This window comes from Felis catus, chromosome A1 (genome assembly GCF_018350175.1).
Source record: "Felis catus isolate Fca126 chromosome A1, F.catus_Fca126_mat1.0, whole genome shotgun sequence".
NCBI lineage: Eukaryota > Metazoa > Chordata > Mammalia > Carnivora > Felidae > Felis > Felis catus.
The window spans coordinates 124167971-124188329 of NC_058368.1; the positions used below are offsets into that span (position 1 = coordinate 124167971).

General features: G+C 34.3%; 1 protein-coding gene across 8 annotated transcripts in view; it reads right to left on the minus strand.

The window, feature by feature from the left end:
- Positions 1 to 20359, minus strand: part of IL6ST (interleukin 6 cytokine family signal transducer) — a 55310-nt gene that overhangs the window by 5377 nt on the left and 29574 nt on the right. For 6 of the 8 annotated variants that reach the window (XM_011282903.4, XM_011282898.3, XM_011282895.3 and 3 more), the window contains 11 exons: positions 16864 to 17030; positions 16174 to 16328; positions 14281 to 14440; positions 11458 to 11540; positions 10595 to 10805; positions 9878 to 10060; positions 7457 to 7558; positions 7128 to 7274; positions 6675 to 6815; positions 3721 to 3817; positions 187 to 268 (listed from right to left, as the gene is read on the minus strand). In XM_011282903.4, coding sequence (XP_011281205.1) covers positions 187 to 268; positions 3721 to 3817; positions 6675 to 6815; positions 7128 to 7274; positions 7457 to 7558; positions 9878 to 10060; positions 10595 to 10805; positions 11458 to 11540; positions 14281 to 14440; positions 16174 to 16328; positions 16864 to 17030 — 1528 coding nt within the window. Of the gene's footprint in view, positions 1 to 186; positions 269 to 3720; positions 3818 to 6674; positions 6816 to 7127; positions 7275 to 7456; positions 7559 to 9877; positions 10061 to 10594; positions 10806 to 11457; positions 11541 to 14280; positions 14441 to 16173; positions 16329 to 16863; positions 17031 to 20359 lie in introns of those variants that run through there. The other 2 variants (XM_019834355.3, XM_045060790.1) reach the window with 2 other exon arrangements.

Sequence of the window (20359 nt, forward strand, 5' to 3'; positions counted from 1 at the left end):
TAAGTTTTCAATTTGCAAGTTCAATGAAGTATTTTTCATGTTTACTGAATAGCATAAGGAATATAAGAATATGCTACGATAATATTTTATCATTTACTTTTCAATTTGGTCTTATCATTTGGTTCAACTCTATAAAAATACCCTGAAATGTCCATGTATAAACAAGTCAGAAACACTTTATCTTACCCTAGGAGGTGTATGAGGTGACCACTGGGCAATATGACTCTTTGAAGGATCTGGAACATTAGGCCAGATATGTTTTTTAATTCTGGAGAGAAAAAGAAATAAAGTATCTGTGGAACCACATGTAATAAATAATGAACAGTCCCTAATTCCAAACATGAGCTTAATCTAGTCATAATGAAAAACTACTAATAAGGCTAGTAATCAGCATTCAATTTAAAAAACTGAAATAAAATTCTACAATAGAAACCAATCAAAAAGTGGAATAAAGTCACAAAACCTTAAAGTACACCCCCCTCCCAACAACAAAAGAAGCAAATACGTTCAATTTCCAACTAAAACCACTTAACACATTTTCACATAGCCACCAGGTAAAATATGATAAATTTGATTTTTTCACAAGAATATTTACCTCAGTATAGTTCCTAGTCCAAAGTTAGAGGTCCCTAAGTGTGTATAAGTATACAGGAAGTGAGTCATCTTGAGAGTAAGTTCAAATACAAAAACAAAACGGAGTAATAAGATCCTAACAGACTGACTGTCCTGTGCAAACAACTATAAAATCTACGTGTAATGTAAAAAATAATGAAGTTAACAACCTAAACAAAAGACCAACTAATGGATGAATTCCATGAGAGAGACTTAAAAAAATTTCAGTTGTTTTACATAAAGAAATTGAGTTAAAATTTTTTTAATGTTTATTTTTGAGAGAGAGAGAGAGCAGGGTAGGGGCAGAGAGAGGGAGCCACAGAATCTGAAACCAGTCTCCAGGCTCTCAGCTATCAGCACAGAGCCCGATGAGGGAGGGGCTTGAACCCACGAGCCTTTAGATCACGACCTAAGCCAAAGTCAGAAGCTTAACTGACTAAGCCACCCAGGCACCGCAAGAAACTGAATTTTTAAATTAACATTCTTCCCACAAAGAAAATCTCAGGCTCAAACTGGCTTTGTGAATTCTAGCAAACACTTCAACAGAAATACTATGAATACTATATAAACTCTCCTAGAAAATAGAGAAGGTAAGGTGTCCCCATTAATTTGAGGAGACCGTTCATTTTATGAGGTAATCAATATCCCCTTGATTTCAAAAGTAAATGAACACACCACCAAAAAGAACCAATATCACTCATGAAGCATAAATGCAAAAATTAACATACTGAATCCAGACAGTCTAAGAAATGCAAGGACAGTTTAACATGTGGAAAAAAACCAATGAATAAAATTCACCATATACATGTAGGAAAGAGAAAAATTGTATGATCATCTCAACAGATGACAAAAAAGCATCTGACAAAATTGACCCAATCATGACAAAAACTCTCAGGAAAAAAATATAAGAGAACTTCCTCAACTTAAAATCAACATCACATGCAATGGTCAGAGACTGAATGCTTTTTCCCTTAAAATTGGGAATAATGCAAAGTTACTACTTAACCAGTATAGTAAGAAAAATAACTGAAAGGATAAACATCAGAATAACCATCTTTACTAAGCAGTATGACTATGTATGTGGAAAATGTTTAGGGACCCAAAAAGGTACTAGAGTAAATGAACTTACCAAGGTCTTAGTATACAAGGTCATTATATTAAAACAAAATTAATTGCATTTCTATTTCTAGCAATGAACAATTAGAAAATAAAAATTTCTAAAAATGCCATTTACAGTTGTATAAAAAACATTTACAATAAATTTAACATAGTACAAGGCCTACCCACTGAAAACCATATAACAGTGCAAAAGAAAAAGAAAACCTAGACAAAGAGAAATTAACAAGGGTGACTGGGTGGCTCAGCTGGTTAAGCATCATCTGACTTTTGATTTCAGCTCAGGTCATGATCTCGGAGTTGTGAGTTTGAGCCCTACACAGGGCTCCATGCTGACAGGATGGAGCCTGCTTAAGATTCTCTCTCTCCCTCTTTCGGCCCCTTCCCCCCTCAAAATAAATAAATAAACTTAAAAACAAAAGAGATTAACATGTTCATGGACTGACCCATGTGACATAAATGTTGTGAACTCATGTTCAGATTGTATTTTTTGCCCTAATTTTATTGAGTCGATAAAATCTCAATTAGCACCGTACTCAGTTTTTTAAAAAAGACTTTCCTTTTCATATAAATAATATCAGCTTACCAAATAACCTAGTCAAAATAATTTTGAAAAACAACTTATTAAAAGAATTCTAACTGCTCTCAAAACTTACAGAGCTATAAAAATCAAGACTGTGTGGTACTGGCACGAATAGACATATAGAACAGAACTGAGAGTCCACAAATAAATCCAGACTTACATGGACAATTGATTTTGACAAAGATATCTAGGCAATACAATGGGAAAAAAAGTATTTTCAGTAAATAATGCTCGAACAACTAGTTATCTATGGAAAAAAAAATTCCCTGACCTCACACCATGCACAAAAATTAATTCTGAATAGATCATAGACATAGAGCTAAAATGATTAAGTTACAGAGGAAAATAAAGGAGAACACAATTGTGACAATGACTTAGGCAAGAATCACAAACTGATAACATGCACCTCATCAAAATTAAAAACGTGCATTTTGTAAAGTCACAGTGAAGAAAACGAGAAGCCAAAGCCACAAGACCAGACTTTCCACAACATATTTGACAAAAATTTTGTCACTAGAATATATAAAGAACTCTTACAGCTCAATATTACAGCAAACAACTCAATTTAAAAATGGGCAAAGGATTTCAGAACATCTATCACAAAAGAATATAGATAAATGGCACATGGAAGGATCCATTACTATTTACTAGGGAAATAGAAATAAAAAACACAGTGAGATAAAATTACACACTGATAACAAGGGGCTAAAATAAAAACCCTGACAGTGCCAAGTAACAGTGCCATGTAGCAACTGGAACTCTCACGGTGCTGGGGAGAATACATGATGGTACACCTGCTTTGAAAAACAGTTTCTTATGAAGTTATATATGTGCTTCCTATGTTACCCAGCAATACCAATACTAGGTATGTACTTACACAAGATAAATGATAACATATACCTACACAAAGATCTGTAGATGAATGTTCATGGCAACATTATTCATAATAGCCCCAAATTAAAGACACAACCTGAATTTCCGTAACAGATGAACAAATTTTGATGTATCTACACTGCAGACTACTATTCAATAGATAGAAAAATATTAGTATATGCAACATGGATGAGTCTCAAAAACATGCTAAATGAAAGACATCCTATAAAAAGACTACATATTATCTATTTATATGAAATCTCAGAAAAGGCAAAACTACAGTCACAGAAAGCATATCAGTGATTACCTTGGGGCCTGGGGTTGAGGGAGAGGAGAGACGATAAAATAGAATGAGGAAACTTTTTAGGGTAATAGAAATAGTATCTAACTTGATTGTGGTGGTAGTTATATATCCGTATGCAGCTATTAAAATTCATCAAACCATACACTTAAAATGAATGAATTTCACTGCATGTAAATTATAGCTCAATAAACCTGGAGGGAAGAACTGCAAAAACACAAATAGGGGTACTTACAGGTCTCGCTTATTAAAGCAGAACAATACTCCCAAAAGGGTTGTCAATAGAAATGCTAGGCAAACAGGAACAACTATGGCTTCAATTTCTCCTTGAGCTAAAAATCAGGGGTAAGAAGTAAAATAAATGTCAACTTATGTGCTAAGAGAAATAATGAAACTTCCCAACCAAATGGCTGTTGAAAAGATGAAATACCATCCCGTTTTTATAGCCTTTTCAAACTTAAAGATTGTCTTCTGCCACCCCTGCGCCCCTTGGTAAATCATATCCTAGCTGCTTATACCTGACACAGTAACCTGGCCACAGAGAAAGCATAAACTCTATGTTGGTTAGGGGAATAAAATGACTAGTTCAGTTTTCTGGACAGATAATCTATCCAATGAGTTAGAAATTTCAAACCTAACCATTTATTACATTTATGATCTGCACCCAGCAGAATCTTAACAAATGCTTATCTTTGCAATCTGTGAGTGCTGGGCACAAGTGGAAATATGGAATCCTGTATAAGGAATAAAAAAAAAAGGTTCAAGCAAAATTTTTAATAGATTTTCAAAAAGATAGCATATCTGGTATACGCTAAGAATTTGTAAGAATCTTAAGTACAAGGAGTGGCAGAAATAGGAATATTATCACCTAAAATCAACAAGCCTAAGATTTCTAGATAATTCCCAACCTGCATTTAAAAGAGGGCTTACTTGAGCAAATGAATCACTAATTGGACAGTTTATATTGGAAATATGTTTTAATGATTTACCTTATGGCTGTCTCTACTTAACTCCTCCAGCCTCCTTATAAGTAGAAGTAGTCTTTTATGGGAAAAATTTATAAAAGTAATACTGCAGTCATATACTATTTACTCAGTCTAATCTTTGCACCACATATATCCCTTTACAAGTAACTTTATATTCTATAAAGCCTAATAGAAATTAGTAAATCAGATCAATGCTTGGAAATAAATTGGAGGCTGGCAAATATTCACTATTGAACACTGAGGTTTTCATATAGGTGCCAAATCAAATTCAGGCAGACCCTGTTATTATTGTTGCCAAACTTACTATGTTTTCAAGTCTTGGGCCTTTGCTTATCTGTCCTAAGATGCCTTCTTCTTCCTTTTTATCCACATCCTAACTTTTGGGGACTCAAGTACTGACTCCTTTATATAATCTATGAAGATGAAATTCCCCCCTATAAATTATCTTTAAATTCCTACTCTATTTACTGTCTACATGGCCCAAATGCCTTTCCATTTAATTACGTATGTTGTATTTCTTCAAATTACGTCCTTTGGGAGCAAGGCCCATGCCATATGAAGAAGCCATAATATGTCCATAAAACAATAAACAGATCAGTGAAAAAAGCAGATAATTAAGTAATCCTAACAAGTATGATCTAGTTTGGGGGGAAAAATGTATGTATAGAAAATAATAGAAGGATATACAAATATGTTAAGAGATTATTCTGGATGAGGGATTAGGAGTGGTTTTTCTTCTGCTCTGTACTGTATAGTCTAAAGGCCTATATAGTACACAATCTACTCTTATAATGAATATCACTTTCATTAGTTGAATATTTTAAAGGTTTATTTTTTTCTAGAGATCAATTTCAAGTATTACTTGTTAGATATTTATTTTACTAACATGTCACCACAAAATCTTATTCGAAAAACTATATTCATTTTTGGCAATCACAGCAAAGTTCAGGATCTTTTATTATCTATTTTAGGTAGTCACTCATTCATTTTCTCATTCACCCATCATTCAATAACAAGGAATATAGCTTACTATTTAGCATTCACTATGTTGGTACCTGGGGGTGGGGGTTACAAATAAATGATAAAATAAGGTAATTTCTATTATGATTCAAAATGTAGGAAGAACAAGAAAGAATGCAGCTTAAGAATGCTTTAGGGAGGTTAGAGGAACTAGAAAAAGTGAGGACTTAATGTAGGGCTACACACTGGGAAAAGATGGAGAAAATAATGAGAAGCATATGACCAAAGAAAGATTACAAAAGGGCATGCAAAAGCAGTAATTAGAAGGCATGATCAATAGGATTTTACACTTGGCTCATGTAAGCAAAAAAGACTCATGAAAACAAAAAATTTATCACATCCTTATCTAAATTTGTGGGTTTGGCAAAGAGTTGGATGGCTGTGGCAGGGAACAAAGAGAAATGTATTTGGGAAAGAGGATGACTGAAGTCACGGACAGAGAGTTTAAATAGGCAGACAAAATACAGGGCTGAGAAGAGTGATATGGAAAATACAAACCATTTTTTAAAAAAGTGAAAAAAGAAAAAGAGATCAAGAAGGAAGTATGAGAAAGGGAGAAGACTCAGGAGAGTGTTGTTATTACACACACACACACACACACACACACACACACACGTGAGAAGAACCAATGGAAGAGGCAGTTTCAAGGATGGAGAAGCTGAGTGAAATGCTGAGAAGTATAAAAATAAGGAGACTAAAAAGCATGTACTGGATATGATAACTAAAAGGCCTTCCCTGAGTGACATTAGGGAGGTTTCAGTGGATTGGTGGGTTGGAAGCCTGATTTCAGTGGGTTAAAGACTAAGCTGGAGGAAGGGAAGTGGAGCTCGAGAAGGTGAACTAGTCTTTCCAATAACCTGCCTACAAAAGAAGGAGTAAGACAAGAAGGTAAGAGACCACATTTGACTTTTGCCAGTGAAAAGATGAACCCATTTAGAAAGATACACAAATTCTTTTGGCATTTATAGAGTACAGACGAAATCAGTCAGAAGCAGTTAATAACAGAGCTGAGTTTTGATAGTTTAAAGAAACAATCCAAATCAGATAAACAATACAATACCAACAATTCATTTCTATGGATCCAAAGATGCACTTTTAACAAAATTTTAGCTTATTAACTAAGTCCATATTTAGTCTGATTAAAAAAAAGAAGAAGAAAAGAGCAAATGTCATTACTTCTTACCAAACTTCGGTGTAGTAAAAGTGAATTCTGGGCCATCCTTTCCACCTTCGTCTGTGTATGCTGCCATTCGTACCATGTACAAGGTGTCACTGGTCAAAGAGGACAGTGTATATTCTGTGTGGGAGGAATCCACATTCACAGCTGGAAGAAATCAATAAGTCTGCTTTATTTAACTACTCAATGTTTCTGCTTGATTTGGCTTTTGACACTGTAAAAGTATTAAAAAGGAACATATTTTCCAGAAAATAATTTTCTTATCTCTGCCAGAATATTCTTCTATAAGCACAACACAGTATTTTTTTTCCCACAGTATTTTTTTAATAGGCATATTCTCAGGTGTCTCTTTTGAGAATAATATACTACACTTAAGATGTATAACATAAAAAGGTGAGACAACATTTAAAAGCTTAAGAAAAAAAACAATGATTCTTAATAACTGATAGAATTTATTACCAGTTTCATTTCCAATGATGGTTCTATAAAATATAGTATAATTTCGGATAAATCCGTTCTGAACATCAACAGGAAGTTGGTCCCACTCTAAGACAGCTTCATTTTTCCCTACTTTTTTCGTCCGAACAGTAGGTCCTTTGGAAGGTGCTAAAACAGAATAAAAGTATTTGATAACTAAAAATTACTATGATTTAGTAAGTCATTAGGATTTACTAAAATTTAATTATATTATTTGAACATTATGAGACATACCCTTATTTTAAAAAGAAAAAAATGTCTTTGTTAATACAAAACTCAACATATTTCAAAGAAAATGAATTTGGACTTACGAGCTTGTTTAAGGTATGCCTTTATAGACTCAGGGCTTCCTGGTCCATCAGTATATACTGGAGTAACTGTTATCAAATAACATTTGCTCTCTGCTAGGTTCCCTAAAGAAATAATGGGAGAGTAAGCATTTTTCCCCACATAACAAAAAAGTCTACATTCCATTATTAACTTTACATTATAAATTTCATGACTATTGAACTTTCTTTTCTTTTAAAACTACAGCTTTTTAAGCAAGCATTGCCTTTTGTGTACTGGATTCAAGCTTAATTGAATAAAGCTTTTCATTAAAGTAAAAGCTTACTTTTATTGCCAATACAGTAGATTAAAAAATATACTGTCAGTAAAAGTACTTATTATATTTATATTCAGGACTTATAAAACTCTGATCTCAAATTATCATTGGTCTTATAGTTTGACATTGTACATCTTAACTAATTCTCTGAGAACTGCCTAATGACCCATTTATAAGAGCCAGGGAAAGCATTAATGGCCCTGGTTTGTCAAACCAGGGAAAAAAAGAATTAGTGCCATTTCCCCCAGAAAGTAGTATTATTTTTTTTTATTTACTATATGAAATTTATTGTCAAACTGGTTTCCATACAACACTCAGTGCTCATCCCAAAAGATGCCCTCTTCGATACCCATCACCTACCCTCCCCTCGCTCCCACCCCCCATCAACCCTCAGTTTGTTCTCAGTTTTTAAGAGTCTCTTATGCTTTGGCTCTCTCTCCCACTCTAACCTCTTTTTTTTTTTTTCCTTCCCCTCCCCCATGGGTTTCTGTTAAGTTTCTCAGGATCCACATAAGAGTGAAAACATATGGTATCTTTTTCTGTATGGCTTATTCCACTTAGCATCACACTCTCCAGTTCCATCCACGTTGCTACAAAGGGCCATATTTCATTCTTTCTCATTGCCACATAGTACTCCATTGTGTATATAAATCACAATTTCTTTATCTATTCATCAGTTGATGGACATTTAGGCTAAGAAAGTAATATTAAAAAGCCACCTTGAATACCTCTTTTATTTATACTCTCTCCATATTAAATCTTTTTTATACAGCCACTTTATCTGCCCACAACAGAAAATAAGGTATTTGTTATACCAAAGTTTATACTTTCAACAAGAACTTTTATTTCCTTAACTTAATTCACAAAGTTATATACGACAGCTCCTTTGCTTTCTTAAACAGAATAATTTTACTTTTTCTTGATGACTCAATATTATCAAGAAGATAAAGAATTTTTAGACTCTGTTGTAATACAGTGATGTTATCAGGACTACTGAGCCACTGAATCTACCTCTGCAACCTGAAGGTCTCTAGAGATTATGCGAGGCTTTATTAAAAACATTTCTATTGTCCAGTTACTACCAACGTGTCTTCTCTCTAGCTCCACCTTTCTTTTAATTTGATAAGGCTAGTAGACTAGACAACCAAATTTATTAAAACTTTTTTTTTTAAGTTTATTTATGTATTTTTGAGAGAGAAAGAAAACAGCGTGAGGTGGGAGGGGCATAGAGAGGGAGAGAAAGAATTCCAAGGAGGCTCTGCATTGTCAGCACAGAGCCCAATGCAGGGCTCAAACTCAGGAAACAGTGAGATCATGACCTGAGCTGAAACCATGAGTCAGATGTTTAACTGAGTGAGCCACCCAAGTGCCCCTATTGTTTTTTTAAATGATAGGTTAATGAGGGCCAAACAGCCTATTTCATAAATAAAGCTCACAAAATTTTATGGCAGATATGTCTTTGCTTAGAGCTCTTCTTTCAGCAATCATATTATTCATAATTGCATTCTAACGGTTATCCTTCTTTACTAAATAAAACACATAAAAGCTGAGTGTTTTGTCTTTAAAGTTGTTCTCTTCAAAGCCACATAAAAAGTTGTACCTTAAAATGCAGAGCAATCTACCACTTTGGAGCTCTACGGTATCATTAGAACTTCCAGTTAAAAGATGTAAGGAAATCTGAATTCTAGTTCTGCTTCCCCTATTCAACAACTTTAAGAGGTTAACAAATCATTCATATGCTATAGGAAAATATCTTCTCACTGAAGGATGAGGAAATTAAATCAGGTAAAGAACCATTCAACTAATTACCAGCAGCAATCAGATTATCTTAGATTTGTCTACTTTACAGTTTTGTTAGTGCTCCTTTGATGATCAAAACACTGAACCATAAACAGAAGATACTATTAACTCTGCTTTGTCCATAAACAGATCCTGTAGTTCATTCAGTGAGATTAAATGTGACTTGATGAGAGTCACACATCGAGAAAACTGTATGTAACTTTTAACTATCATAAACTGAAACTCTTCAATAGACCACAATATCTGTAAAACAGACAAAAATATGTAAAAATCTGTCTGAAGAGTTACACAAAGGATTTCAACTTAAGTCTTTTCTAGCTAGGAATACCTCTTAGAAAGGTGCGGTGTACAGTGCCATCTTCTTGTTGCCAGTCTGGGATGCACGGCGATTTATCTGATAATACACACCACTCAAGTATATACTTGTTTACAGATTCATTTGGAGCAGTCCATTCTACCCAAAGCATATTATCTTTGGGAAATGCTTTAAGATCCGTGACCGGGCGAGTAGCTTTAAAACAAAATTTGAAAACTGGTGTGATAAATGAACATTAAAAAATTTCAAATTTTGATGTTTTACATTTCCAAACTTGCTATCAGTTTTTGTAGTATATAATATTAATATGTATTTCTATTAACAAAAACACTTTATTATAATTTACAAATAGACAGTAAATTTATTTTGAAACTAAAATTCTTCCTTTCCCCAAATTCTTCAAATGTTTTGTGTATGTAAATGGAAATATTTTCTTCTTTGAAAGCCATAAACAATATATTTAAGTCATATTCATATATGGCTCCCAAAGCTTTTAAATAATATTTAAGAAAACGAGATAATTAGAAAATGAGTAAATAAATAAGTAGTTTACTTCAAAGTTTAAGTGAGCCACATGATAATGGAATGAATTATTTCATTGCTGACTGATTTCTAAAACTATTATAATCGATACTGAAGAGGCAGTCTCAGAATAATTATGTATTAGGTATTAGAATATGTATTATGTGTATGTATTATGAACCACTTTCCCATCTCACAGATACAAACCTTGAAAGTTATAGGCAGGGATAGTTAAAACAGCTGCATCTGATTTGCCAACCAGATTTCTTGCTGTCAGAGTTGCTATGTAACGATCATTTGTGAGGTTTACTGTCCATTTTGTGTCATTCACTGTATAATTCTGTAAACGTGATTTCCATCTTATGAGAGTCACTTCATAATCCAAAATTTTTCCATTGGCTTCAAAAGGAGGCAACGTCTATAATAAAATAATTTTAAAAATGTATTTAACAAATCTTTAATCATTTTTTTTCATGTTCACAAATTCTGCTGTTACGTCAAACCTCCATGTTTAACTGAAAGGCACTGGCAACCTCATTTTCAACTCACAACCTTAAGTAAAACTACTATATAGTGAATGAAGAGTAAACACATGACTTTGACTAACAGGGAAAGTAAAGTAGCACCATTCTGTTAGCTTTTAGTTCTGTAAACTATTGTACACTGTGACTATCTGGCCCTAAATCATCTTATGCTGGAGTACTTTTCTCTCTACCATTTCTTAGTATGGTACACCTTAACACTTATGGACTTGACAGTCATTGTGTAATTCCTATTATTGGCATACAGTTTGATTACCCAAAACCTTTATTAACTATTTTCTATGAGGCACTCAGGAAAGTTCAAGGACAGACAGGATCCTTCTTACAAACTTTCATAGAACTGTGAAGTATCTGTGAACTGCAGTTCATGATCCTTTTATGTAGTATATATAAAACTCTGTTTCTATTAAACGCTTTGCTGATATTAAGATGAATAAAAATGTAAGTTAAAAAAACTACACTCATAATGCCATAAAAATGTACTATGTAAGCAATAAAAGAATATAAACATGCATTTTTTTTCTTTACCTTCCATATGAGTTGCACAGATCTATAGCCGTGAGTATGGGATGGCTCTATCTTATACCAGAAACTTGGTGCCTTGGATGGTCCTAAAGAAATGATATAAACTTATTAAAATAAAAGTTTTTATCATAGCAGTAAAATATAATCCTGGAAATTATTCTCTTATTCTCTTACTTTGTTCTTATTCTTGCCATTCAATCACATGATGTATCTTTTTTTACATGTTTATGTATTTTGAGAGAGAGAAGAGAGACAAAGGGAGAATGGGGGAGGGGCAGAGAGAGTGGGAGAGAAAATCCCAAGCAGGTCCTGTGTGGTTAGCATGGAGCCGGATGCAGGGCTTGAACCCATGAACCATGAGATCACGACCTGAGCTGAAATCAAGAGTCAGAAGCTCAACCGACAGCTCCACCCAGGAACCCCTAAACTAGCATTTTTCCCATTGCAGCACACCATGCCTGGGTCTTCCTTTATAGAGGAAGATAGCTTGATGATATAGATTAGAATGCTTTTTTTATGTTAAAATTGTAAAGCTACAAATATATCCTAAGGTATACGAAAAATGCATCACCATTTCTTACTGCTAAAAATTAAACTGAAAAACCGTATTTAAATATACACTTAAAACCCCTAAATGTGGGGCACCTGGGTGCCTCAGTCGGTTGAGACTCTGACTTCAACTCAGGTCATGGGTTTAAGCCTCATGCTGGGCTTTTCATAGACAGCACAAGTCTTTGGATTCTTTGTCTCCCTCTCTGCACCCTCCCCCCACCAATCACATTCTCTCCCTCTCTCTCTCTCAAAAATAAATACACATTAAGAAAAAAAAACCCTAAATGTACATATATGAGAATACAAAAAATAATAAATTGAATAAATATGGGCTAAGTTTATTATCTTACGGTGGGATGACTGTTAACAGGGTATAATAAAAATGAATTCATAGTACTGTTGTGATAATCACCAAACATGTGAAAAATGAAAAAGCACTTTACAGGATCAGGGCGCGTGGGTGGCTCAGTCGTTTGAGCACCTCATTCTTGATTTCGGCTCAGGTCATGATCTCACAGGTTCATGAGATCAAGTCCAACGTCTGGCTCTGTGCTGACAGTACGGAGGCTGCTAGGGATTCTCTCCCTCCCTCTCTCACTACCCCTCCCCTGCTTATATGTGCATGTGTGTGCTCTACCTCAAAATAAATAAATAAACTTATAAAACCAATTATCAAATGCCAGTAATTAGGTTTTCAAAATTCCTATAGGATCAACTGATTTTTCAAAAAAGGATCTGAGTAACATCTAAACTGTGATGTGCTCATTATAAAGAGGTAATTACAGAGGAAAGACAGACAAGGGAGGCTGGGGAAAAGACTGCCAGTATAAAGGGTTCAAATAGGTATACACGCATCAGTATACAAGAAATTATAAAAAAATGTTATAGGCCAGAAAGATTTCCTAACATGAAAAGAACCTGGAGGCATCATTCATTAAGTTGAAGAAATGCTTATCTAAATGGCTCATAATTTTCTGGGTATCTGTTTGATTTGACAAAGGTTATGTACCATCTCCCCAGAAAATGCACACAGGCACTAACTACAATATTTTGTCCACATTTTAAAGTAGTTCAGCAACCCCTGCCCCCCAAACTGACCCAACCAGTTTTCAAGACCTCTATGATGCCAGTTTAAGAATTCCTGGGGGCACCTGGGTGGCTCAGTTGGTTAAGTATCTGACTCTCGGTTTCGGCTCAGGTAATGATCTCACGGTTTTGTGAGTTCGGGCCCCACATTGGGCTCTGTGCTGACAGTGTGGAGTCTGCTTGGGATTCTCTCTCTGCCTCTCCCCCACTTGCGCTGTCTCTGTCTCTCTCTAAATAAATAAATAAACTTAAATTAAAAAAAAAAAAAAAAGAATTCCCAGCCAAGACAAAGGAATCTGGTTGAGGACCCAACTCAGGACCCAATTCAGCAACAGCAGGATTGCTTTCTTTCATGTCATTTATGAGAATAAGAGAAAATTCTTAGTGGAGAGGGGTAGTTTACTATTCTGCCTTTTGAGATTGTCACTTCACATATCTAAACTGCTAGTAGAGCTGGAATTGAAGGGATATAGGTGGTAAAGAAGGTTTTAAAGCCATAGTTGTTGCTATTGACATCTAAAGGGTGAAACTAGAATGAAAAATGTTCAGAAAGAAAAATCTCTATGCCACAGGACTACTTCTTGATTGCTATACAATAAATAAGTAATGTTAGGTGTTTTGGGGAGGGGATCTTACCTTATAACATACACCCTTTTATAACTTTTGGATTGTGCATTATATGCCCTATATGATCGTGGAGAGGAAAAAGGGAAAATGATAATAAACTAACCAACCTAAACTTTAGGATCCTTTTCTAGGGGTTTATTAAGTGATGGTAGGGAAAAAAATGAATAAAAATATAGTACAAATATATTTCTGATGGTGAGAGTCTATGGTATATTTTGTTAACATTATTTTAATGACTCAGGATATGATTCTCTAGTTAGGGATACTGTGAAACATTCCCTTTTAATAAAATGTTTTGGATTTAACTGTTATGTCAATGGTTTTCTCAAGGTATCTAAAAAAAATTCCATGGTAATCTTCTTTCATTAGTAATCAAATAGAGTTATACAATCAATAATGCACATTTTATATCTTTATGTCCTTAAGAATAAAAGTGTAAAATATAAGTTTGAACAGAATGATCACAAAGTAAGAAGCAATGAGGTTTATACTATTAAGACCTGACACAAGTCATAGCCATAATTCCAAACCTTTACTTCTTCATGGATCTTAATTACTTACTGTCTTCATATGTGATCCCACTGGCTTCTTCACTCCAGTCACTCCAGAATCCTTTACCATCTTCCTTCATACAACGAATCCTAAACACATATTCTGTGAAAGGCTTAAGGTCCTGGACAGTGAAAGAAGTTCTACTGGATGCTGTATCTTCAGGAGGAATCTGAAATCAAAGCAAACCAACCAACAAAAAAAAACCCATGGAATTTATTATAAGTGTCCTAAATTCCATGAAGATCTTAGAAATTGATTTAATAAAAGAGAACTAACAAACAAACGCTGAAAAGAAATAAATGCAAGTCAAAAAGCAGTCAGAGTCAGTAAGTTAACAGATTTGGGAAGTATGGAACTATCTATTATTAATCCTTCCTTCCTTTTCTTGATTTTTATATCTTCCTTCCATGAAGCCTGTAACACATAGGGTCTCAGCAGGAAAGAGATGGCGTATTCCAATTAGACTTTAATTCAAGAAGGGTTTACTAAAGGAAATATGGGTAGAGTGTAGGGAAAACTTAGGCAGTGGTCAGTACTCTGGGGCTTGTCACTGTTACCACCCCTAGCCCCAAAGGGACGAGGGGAAGTAGCAGAAACTGGGAGAGGAGGGTGAGACAGGGTTAACTTGACAGGACCAGTGACCTTAGGCTGAGAGACAGCAGCTCCAGGGAGGAAGCAGGGAAAATAAATATGCTCACTTCACTTCACTTCTCTCCTCTCTTGTGCTAGGCCCTCTTCCCCCTCCTCCCATTAATCACATTCACTAGGAAACCAGAGACAATGTGAACCCACAGATGAAATTCATACAGGTCAGCATTCCAAGACAAAGAGTAGGGTAGAGAAGAACAGAGTGTAACTCTGGATAGGCAAAATGAACCCCAATCAAGAAAAATAAAAACTATCATTGCATTTAAACTTCGTTTTCAGGAAACGAGAGAATAAAGATAAATGATTCTTTCTACTACTATGGGATTCCAATATTGAATACAAAAATAGGGGCCTTTTTTTCTATCAGTGAATTAAGATTCTATGTTATTAAAAATATTTTGAAGTTTAGGTATGTATCCTCTCTGTACAACATGAAGCATTAATCCATTTTTGTTTGTTGCTTTTTCTGGTTTTATTTTGAGCCCTTTAAGTGGAATGGAGAGCAGAAGTAGTAAGGTCATGGGCTCAAATCCCTTATGAACTCATTACTGCAATAAGAGAAAGCAAAAGCATACTGTTAGTGATAAATGAAATTACAACAAAGAATATTATGGGGAACACAAAGCTATGGTGACAGACATCCTTTTAAAAAGTTCTAAGTACTTCTTTTGGTGATAGCATCATCTCTGGGTACACTATTCTTTTCCTTTTCAGGCTTAGAAGTTCCCCAATAATTCCTTCCTTTACTGAGAGGTTGACAAGCTTTCTAAAAAGGACTAGATAGTAAATATTTTAGGTTGTGGGCCAGATACTCTCTGTTCCAACTCAACTCGTCCACTGTGGCATAAAGTAGCCAAAGACAATATTAAAAAAAATGAGTGTGGCTTTGTTTATAAGAACAGATGGCAGGATGAAATTGGTCTCCAGATTTAGTTAAACCCTGCTCTCTACCTTTGCTATATAATCTCTTCATATACTCCCCCACTTAATTCTTATTTTTTGTGTTCCTTTCACCTCCCACCAAAAATACTATTTCTTGCCACCCTACATCCCTTCCATACTTCATTTAAAGGCTACTGTACTCAGCAAGACTATATTTTCTATCCGAATGTCTTCCTGTTTGCCCTTGCATGAAATACAGATCAAGAAGAGGTGTGAAACAAAATATTACATATATTCACAACCTTAGTATATTGAGACTTTTAGGTTCGAGGGTTCTAAGACTATCTGTATAAACAGTAACTTGCAAGTTACCTGGCTCCAGGTTGAGGCATCTCTGGTCCTATATTGAATGTTATATTTCAGTCTTATAAAACTCTGAATACTTGAGTTGATCCATGTCAATTTTAAGATACTAGACAGTTCCTCTGAGTTGCTGACTGATAAATTATGTGGTGGATTGGGCTTCACTGAAGAATAAAATAAATCCGAATTTTTATCATTTTTACAACTTCTTATACAGACTCAAAATATACTTCTTATATTTCACTATATTGATTTACTCATACCATATGAACTAATTTTTCTGAAAACAGTACTTATGTCATACTATTATAATGAAAAGATAACGTTTCTGAAGAAATTTTAGTTTTCTTTGTCAATTTATTATGCTTGTTAATTTTTTCAGGTTCCAATATCAAAAGACAAATATTTATAGGCAAAGAAAAACACAATAAAAATGGACCCCACGTACCATGATTACTATGCTATAAATACTGTTTGGTAACTGCACAAATACCAGCAGATAACATTCAAAATAAAAACTGCTATGAGCGCAGTTGGATTATGGATATTTTTCTTTTTCCAAATTATTTTTAATGTTGATAAAATGAATTTGTAAAAGTCACTAAGATAATAAGTGGCTGTTTCTACATTAAAATTGAAAAACTAATTAATAAGCCATTAAATCTAAAAAATTCTCATCAAATTCAGTGTTATAACTACCTTTATCTACAGGATCAAAATTTATATGATCTGATGTAACCTTCCCAAGGGCATTCTCTGCTTCTACCCAGACTTCAATGTTGACAAAATACACAGGAGAATAATCAACAGTGCATGAGGTGGGGGTGTCACGTTTTGTTTTACAATCAGCAAACTTCTCCGTTGCCCTAAATACAAAAATGGAAGAACTGGTCATTAAAAATAGATTTCAAAACATTAGAGTGAAAAATGTTATTTGATGAGACCCAGATTATTACTGCTTAAAATAAATGAATTATAAGTATGAAATAAATTGTTGATCATTAAAAACAAATAAATTTTCTCTAAAACTTGAGTTTGATTTATACCTTACAACACAAAATTATTTTCAAATTTTTACTCCAAGGACATTACATTTATAATACCATGCTCTATCTTCAGTGACCTGTCTCTAAAAATCTATTTCTTGTAATCTTACTACCGTTTCTTTCCATTTCTGAAACAGGATCCTTACTGTACCTGTGATGTCTTTCTTCAAGCACAGTATGCCTTTTCTAAGCACAGTATGTTATGAGGTGACAGGAGGATAGGGATAAGAATTTCTGTCACCCCAGAAAATTCCCTTAGCCTCTTTACAGTCAAACCCAGGCAACCACTTTCTAATTTTTATCACCAAAGTTTAAATGATACTATAATATTTACTCACCTATGTTTAAGTTATACATCAATTAAACACACACACACACACACACACACACACACACACACACACACACTTTTTTTTTTTTTAAATAGAAGGGTAAGTGAAATCCAAAACAAAACAGGTAACTTCTATGAATTACTGAGGTATACCTCCAACAGGATACTGTATATTATGTCAGTTAAAAAAATTCCTAAAAATCAAAAGCAAAATGAAATACATGAACTATGATGTTCAGTTGGTGCTATAACACAGAGAAAATTATTTTAAGTAACTTTAAGACAGCAATTTAACTATATCCTTAATGAAAGAAAAATAATCTTATAATGCTTAGTATTCCTATTGGTGCTAATACTGGCATTGTTATTCTGCAGCTCTTGTGTTTACTGTGAGTTAAAGCAAATGAATAATTATATTGGTGGTGTTGGAAACTAAGGTTTTCAGCAGCGAAGAAAGGAGATGTAGATGTCAGATGAATGAAATTAAGTAAAAACAGTCCAGATTTTAAATCGGAAACATTGGTATTAGTTCATGATGTATTTTACCTTAAAGACACTTCCCAGTTCTTTCTGCCAAAAAAGCCAAGAAACAACAACCCAGTACCAGTAAGTTCCCCTAGCACCCAGACTGTAGTCCCGAAATGGTATTTCCCACTAAATGGAAACATGGCTACTTGGGAAATGGCTGATTCTAGGTCTGAGGCATGACATATGAACTTAGAAAATGAACTTGGAAAATCACATCATATCAGAAATGAAGAAAGCTGTCAAAGACTAATGAGTAAAGTCAAAGGAAGAGCCAACCTGAGGAAGTTCCTCTGAACCAAAATGGGACAATGTGAGTACCAAGAAAAATGGTAATGGACCGAAACACATCAAATATATTTAAATATGAATTCATAATGAAGGGATAAACCCTTCATTATTTACCTTTGGAGGATGCCAGGGAACTAAGTCATCATAAAACTAGTTGTAAAGGGAAAAATACCAATACCATTTTCCTTCTAAGAACTGTGTACCTAAGGGTAACCAATGATTGATCAAAGGAAGTTTTGAGTATATCCACTTTAAAAAAAAGATGGAATACCACTATTTTGTACCTCATGTACAAATAATGATCACTGATGATGGCTCAAACCTTTAAGTGAAACACTAACGGGAAGCAACATGGTTTAATTCCCAAAATATCCTGCTGAGTCATAAAAACCATTCACAGAAGAGTACATACTGTATGATTACATGACATTCAGAACAAGCAAAAATCTACAGTGAAGAAAATCTGACAGGTAGCTGCCCTGTGGGATGGGGTGAGAGACGGTGGTGGCTAGGACTGACTGGGAAGGAGCATAAGTGAACTTTCTGGGGGTATGATGATGTTTTAAATCTTGGTATGAGTCTGAGTTACATAGCTGTATGTAGTAGCCAAAACTCACTGACTAACAATAAAGTATGTATTTTTAAGATGCACATATGAAAACACAAAAGCTATGGGTGACTGTCTAGTTAATTACATTTAATTAATGATGTAAACACTGAAGCGTGTAAGGGTGAAGTATACTAATTTCTGCAACTCACTTTGAAATGCATTAAAAAAGGTGAAAAGAAGGATGCATAGATACACATCTGTGTGATAAAACAAATACAGTAAAATGCTAACTGCAGGATCTAGGTGATGGGTCTGGTATAAATGTTCACTGCAAAGTTCTTCCAGCTTTGATAAAAACTGCTGTCAAGAACAGTTTGTTTATAATCAATTTTTACTTGTGTCTGCAGTGTGTGTCAGTCATGTCAAAGCCAGGTCCAGTACACAAAACCTGTCTTTGCAAAAAAAAAAAAAAATAATAAAGAAAAAGAAAAAGAAAAAAAGAATGGGAAATTTTATAATCAATGGATTGAGCTGACAACACACCTGAAACCACTGTTCAATCTTGGTATCAGAAAAGCAAAAATCCTCAACCAAAACATCTGTTAGATCTAATCAAGGAATTCAGTAAAGTTGTAGGATTCAAAATTAAAATACAAAAATCAGTAGCGGTATTTTTATACTTACAAAGAATTTTCTGAAAAAAATAAATTTATCCCATTTACAATAGCATCAAAAAAATAAAATAGAAATAAATTTAACTAGGGAGGTGAAAGATCTCTACTCTGAGAACTACAAGATACTAATGAAAGAAATCAAAGAAGACACAATAAGAAAGGTATTCTGTGTTTATGAATTCAAAGAATATTGTTAAAATGTTATCACCACCAAAAGCCATCTGTAGATTCAACGTAATCGTTATCAAAATTCCAATGGCTTTTTTCTTTATACAAAAGTAGAGGAAAACACTCCTAAAATTTATGTGGAAACAGAAAAGACTTTGAATAGTCAAAGAAATCGACTTTTTTTTTTCAAATAAGTCTCAATTTTAATAAGATCCTCTACATACACATTTGCTACTGAAAACTGAACTACCACAAAAAGTTTTTATTGTAATTCCAATTTTTGAAAACCAGAAAATCTAGCCTATGCACCCTGCCCTAATTATAATTATGCTCTAGCCAAACCACCCAATATTCTCTATATATTCCTCCTGTGCAAGTTACTTGGCTTCCAATTTGATGTTAGGTTTTCTTGTTTTTTTTTTTTTTTCTTTAAATGTTTTTATTTTTGAGAGAGAGTGTGTGAGCAGGGGAAGGGCACACACACACACGCACACACACACACAATCCGAAGCAGCTCCCAGCTGCCAGCACAGAGTCCTACTCTAGAAAGCTCTAGTCTGATTCCTAACCCAAATGAGCCACCCCGGAGCCCCATGTTAGATTAACCTAT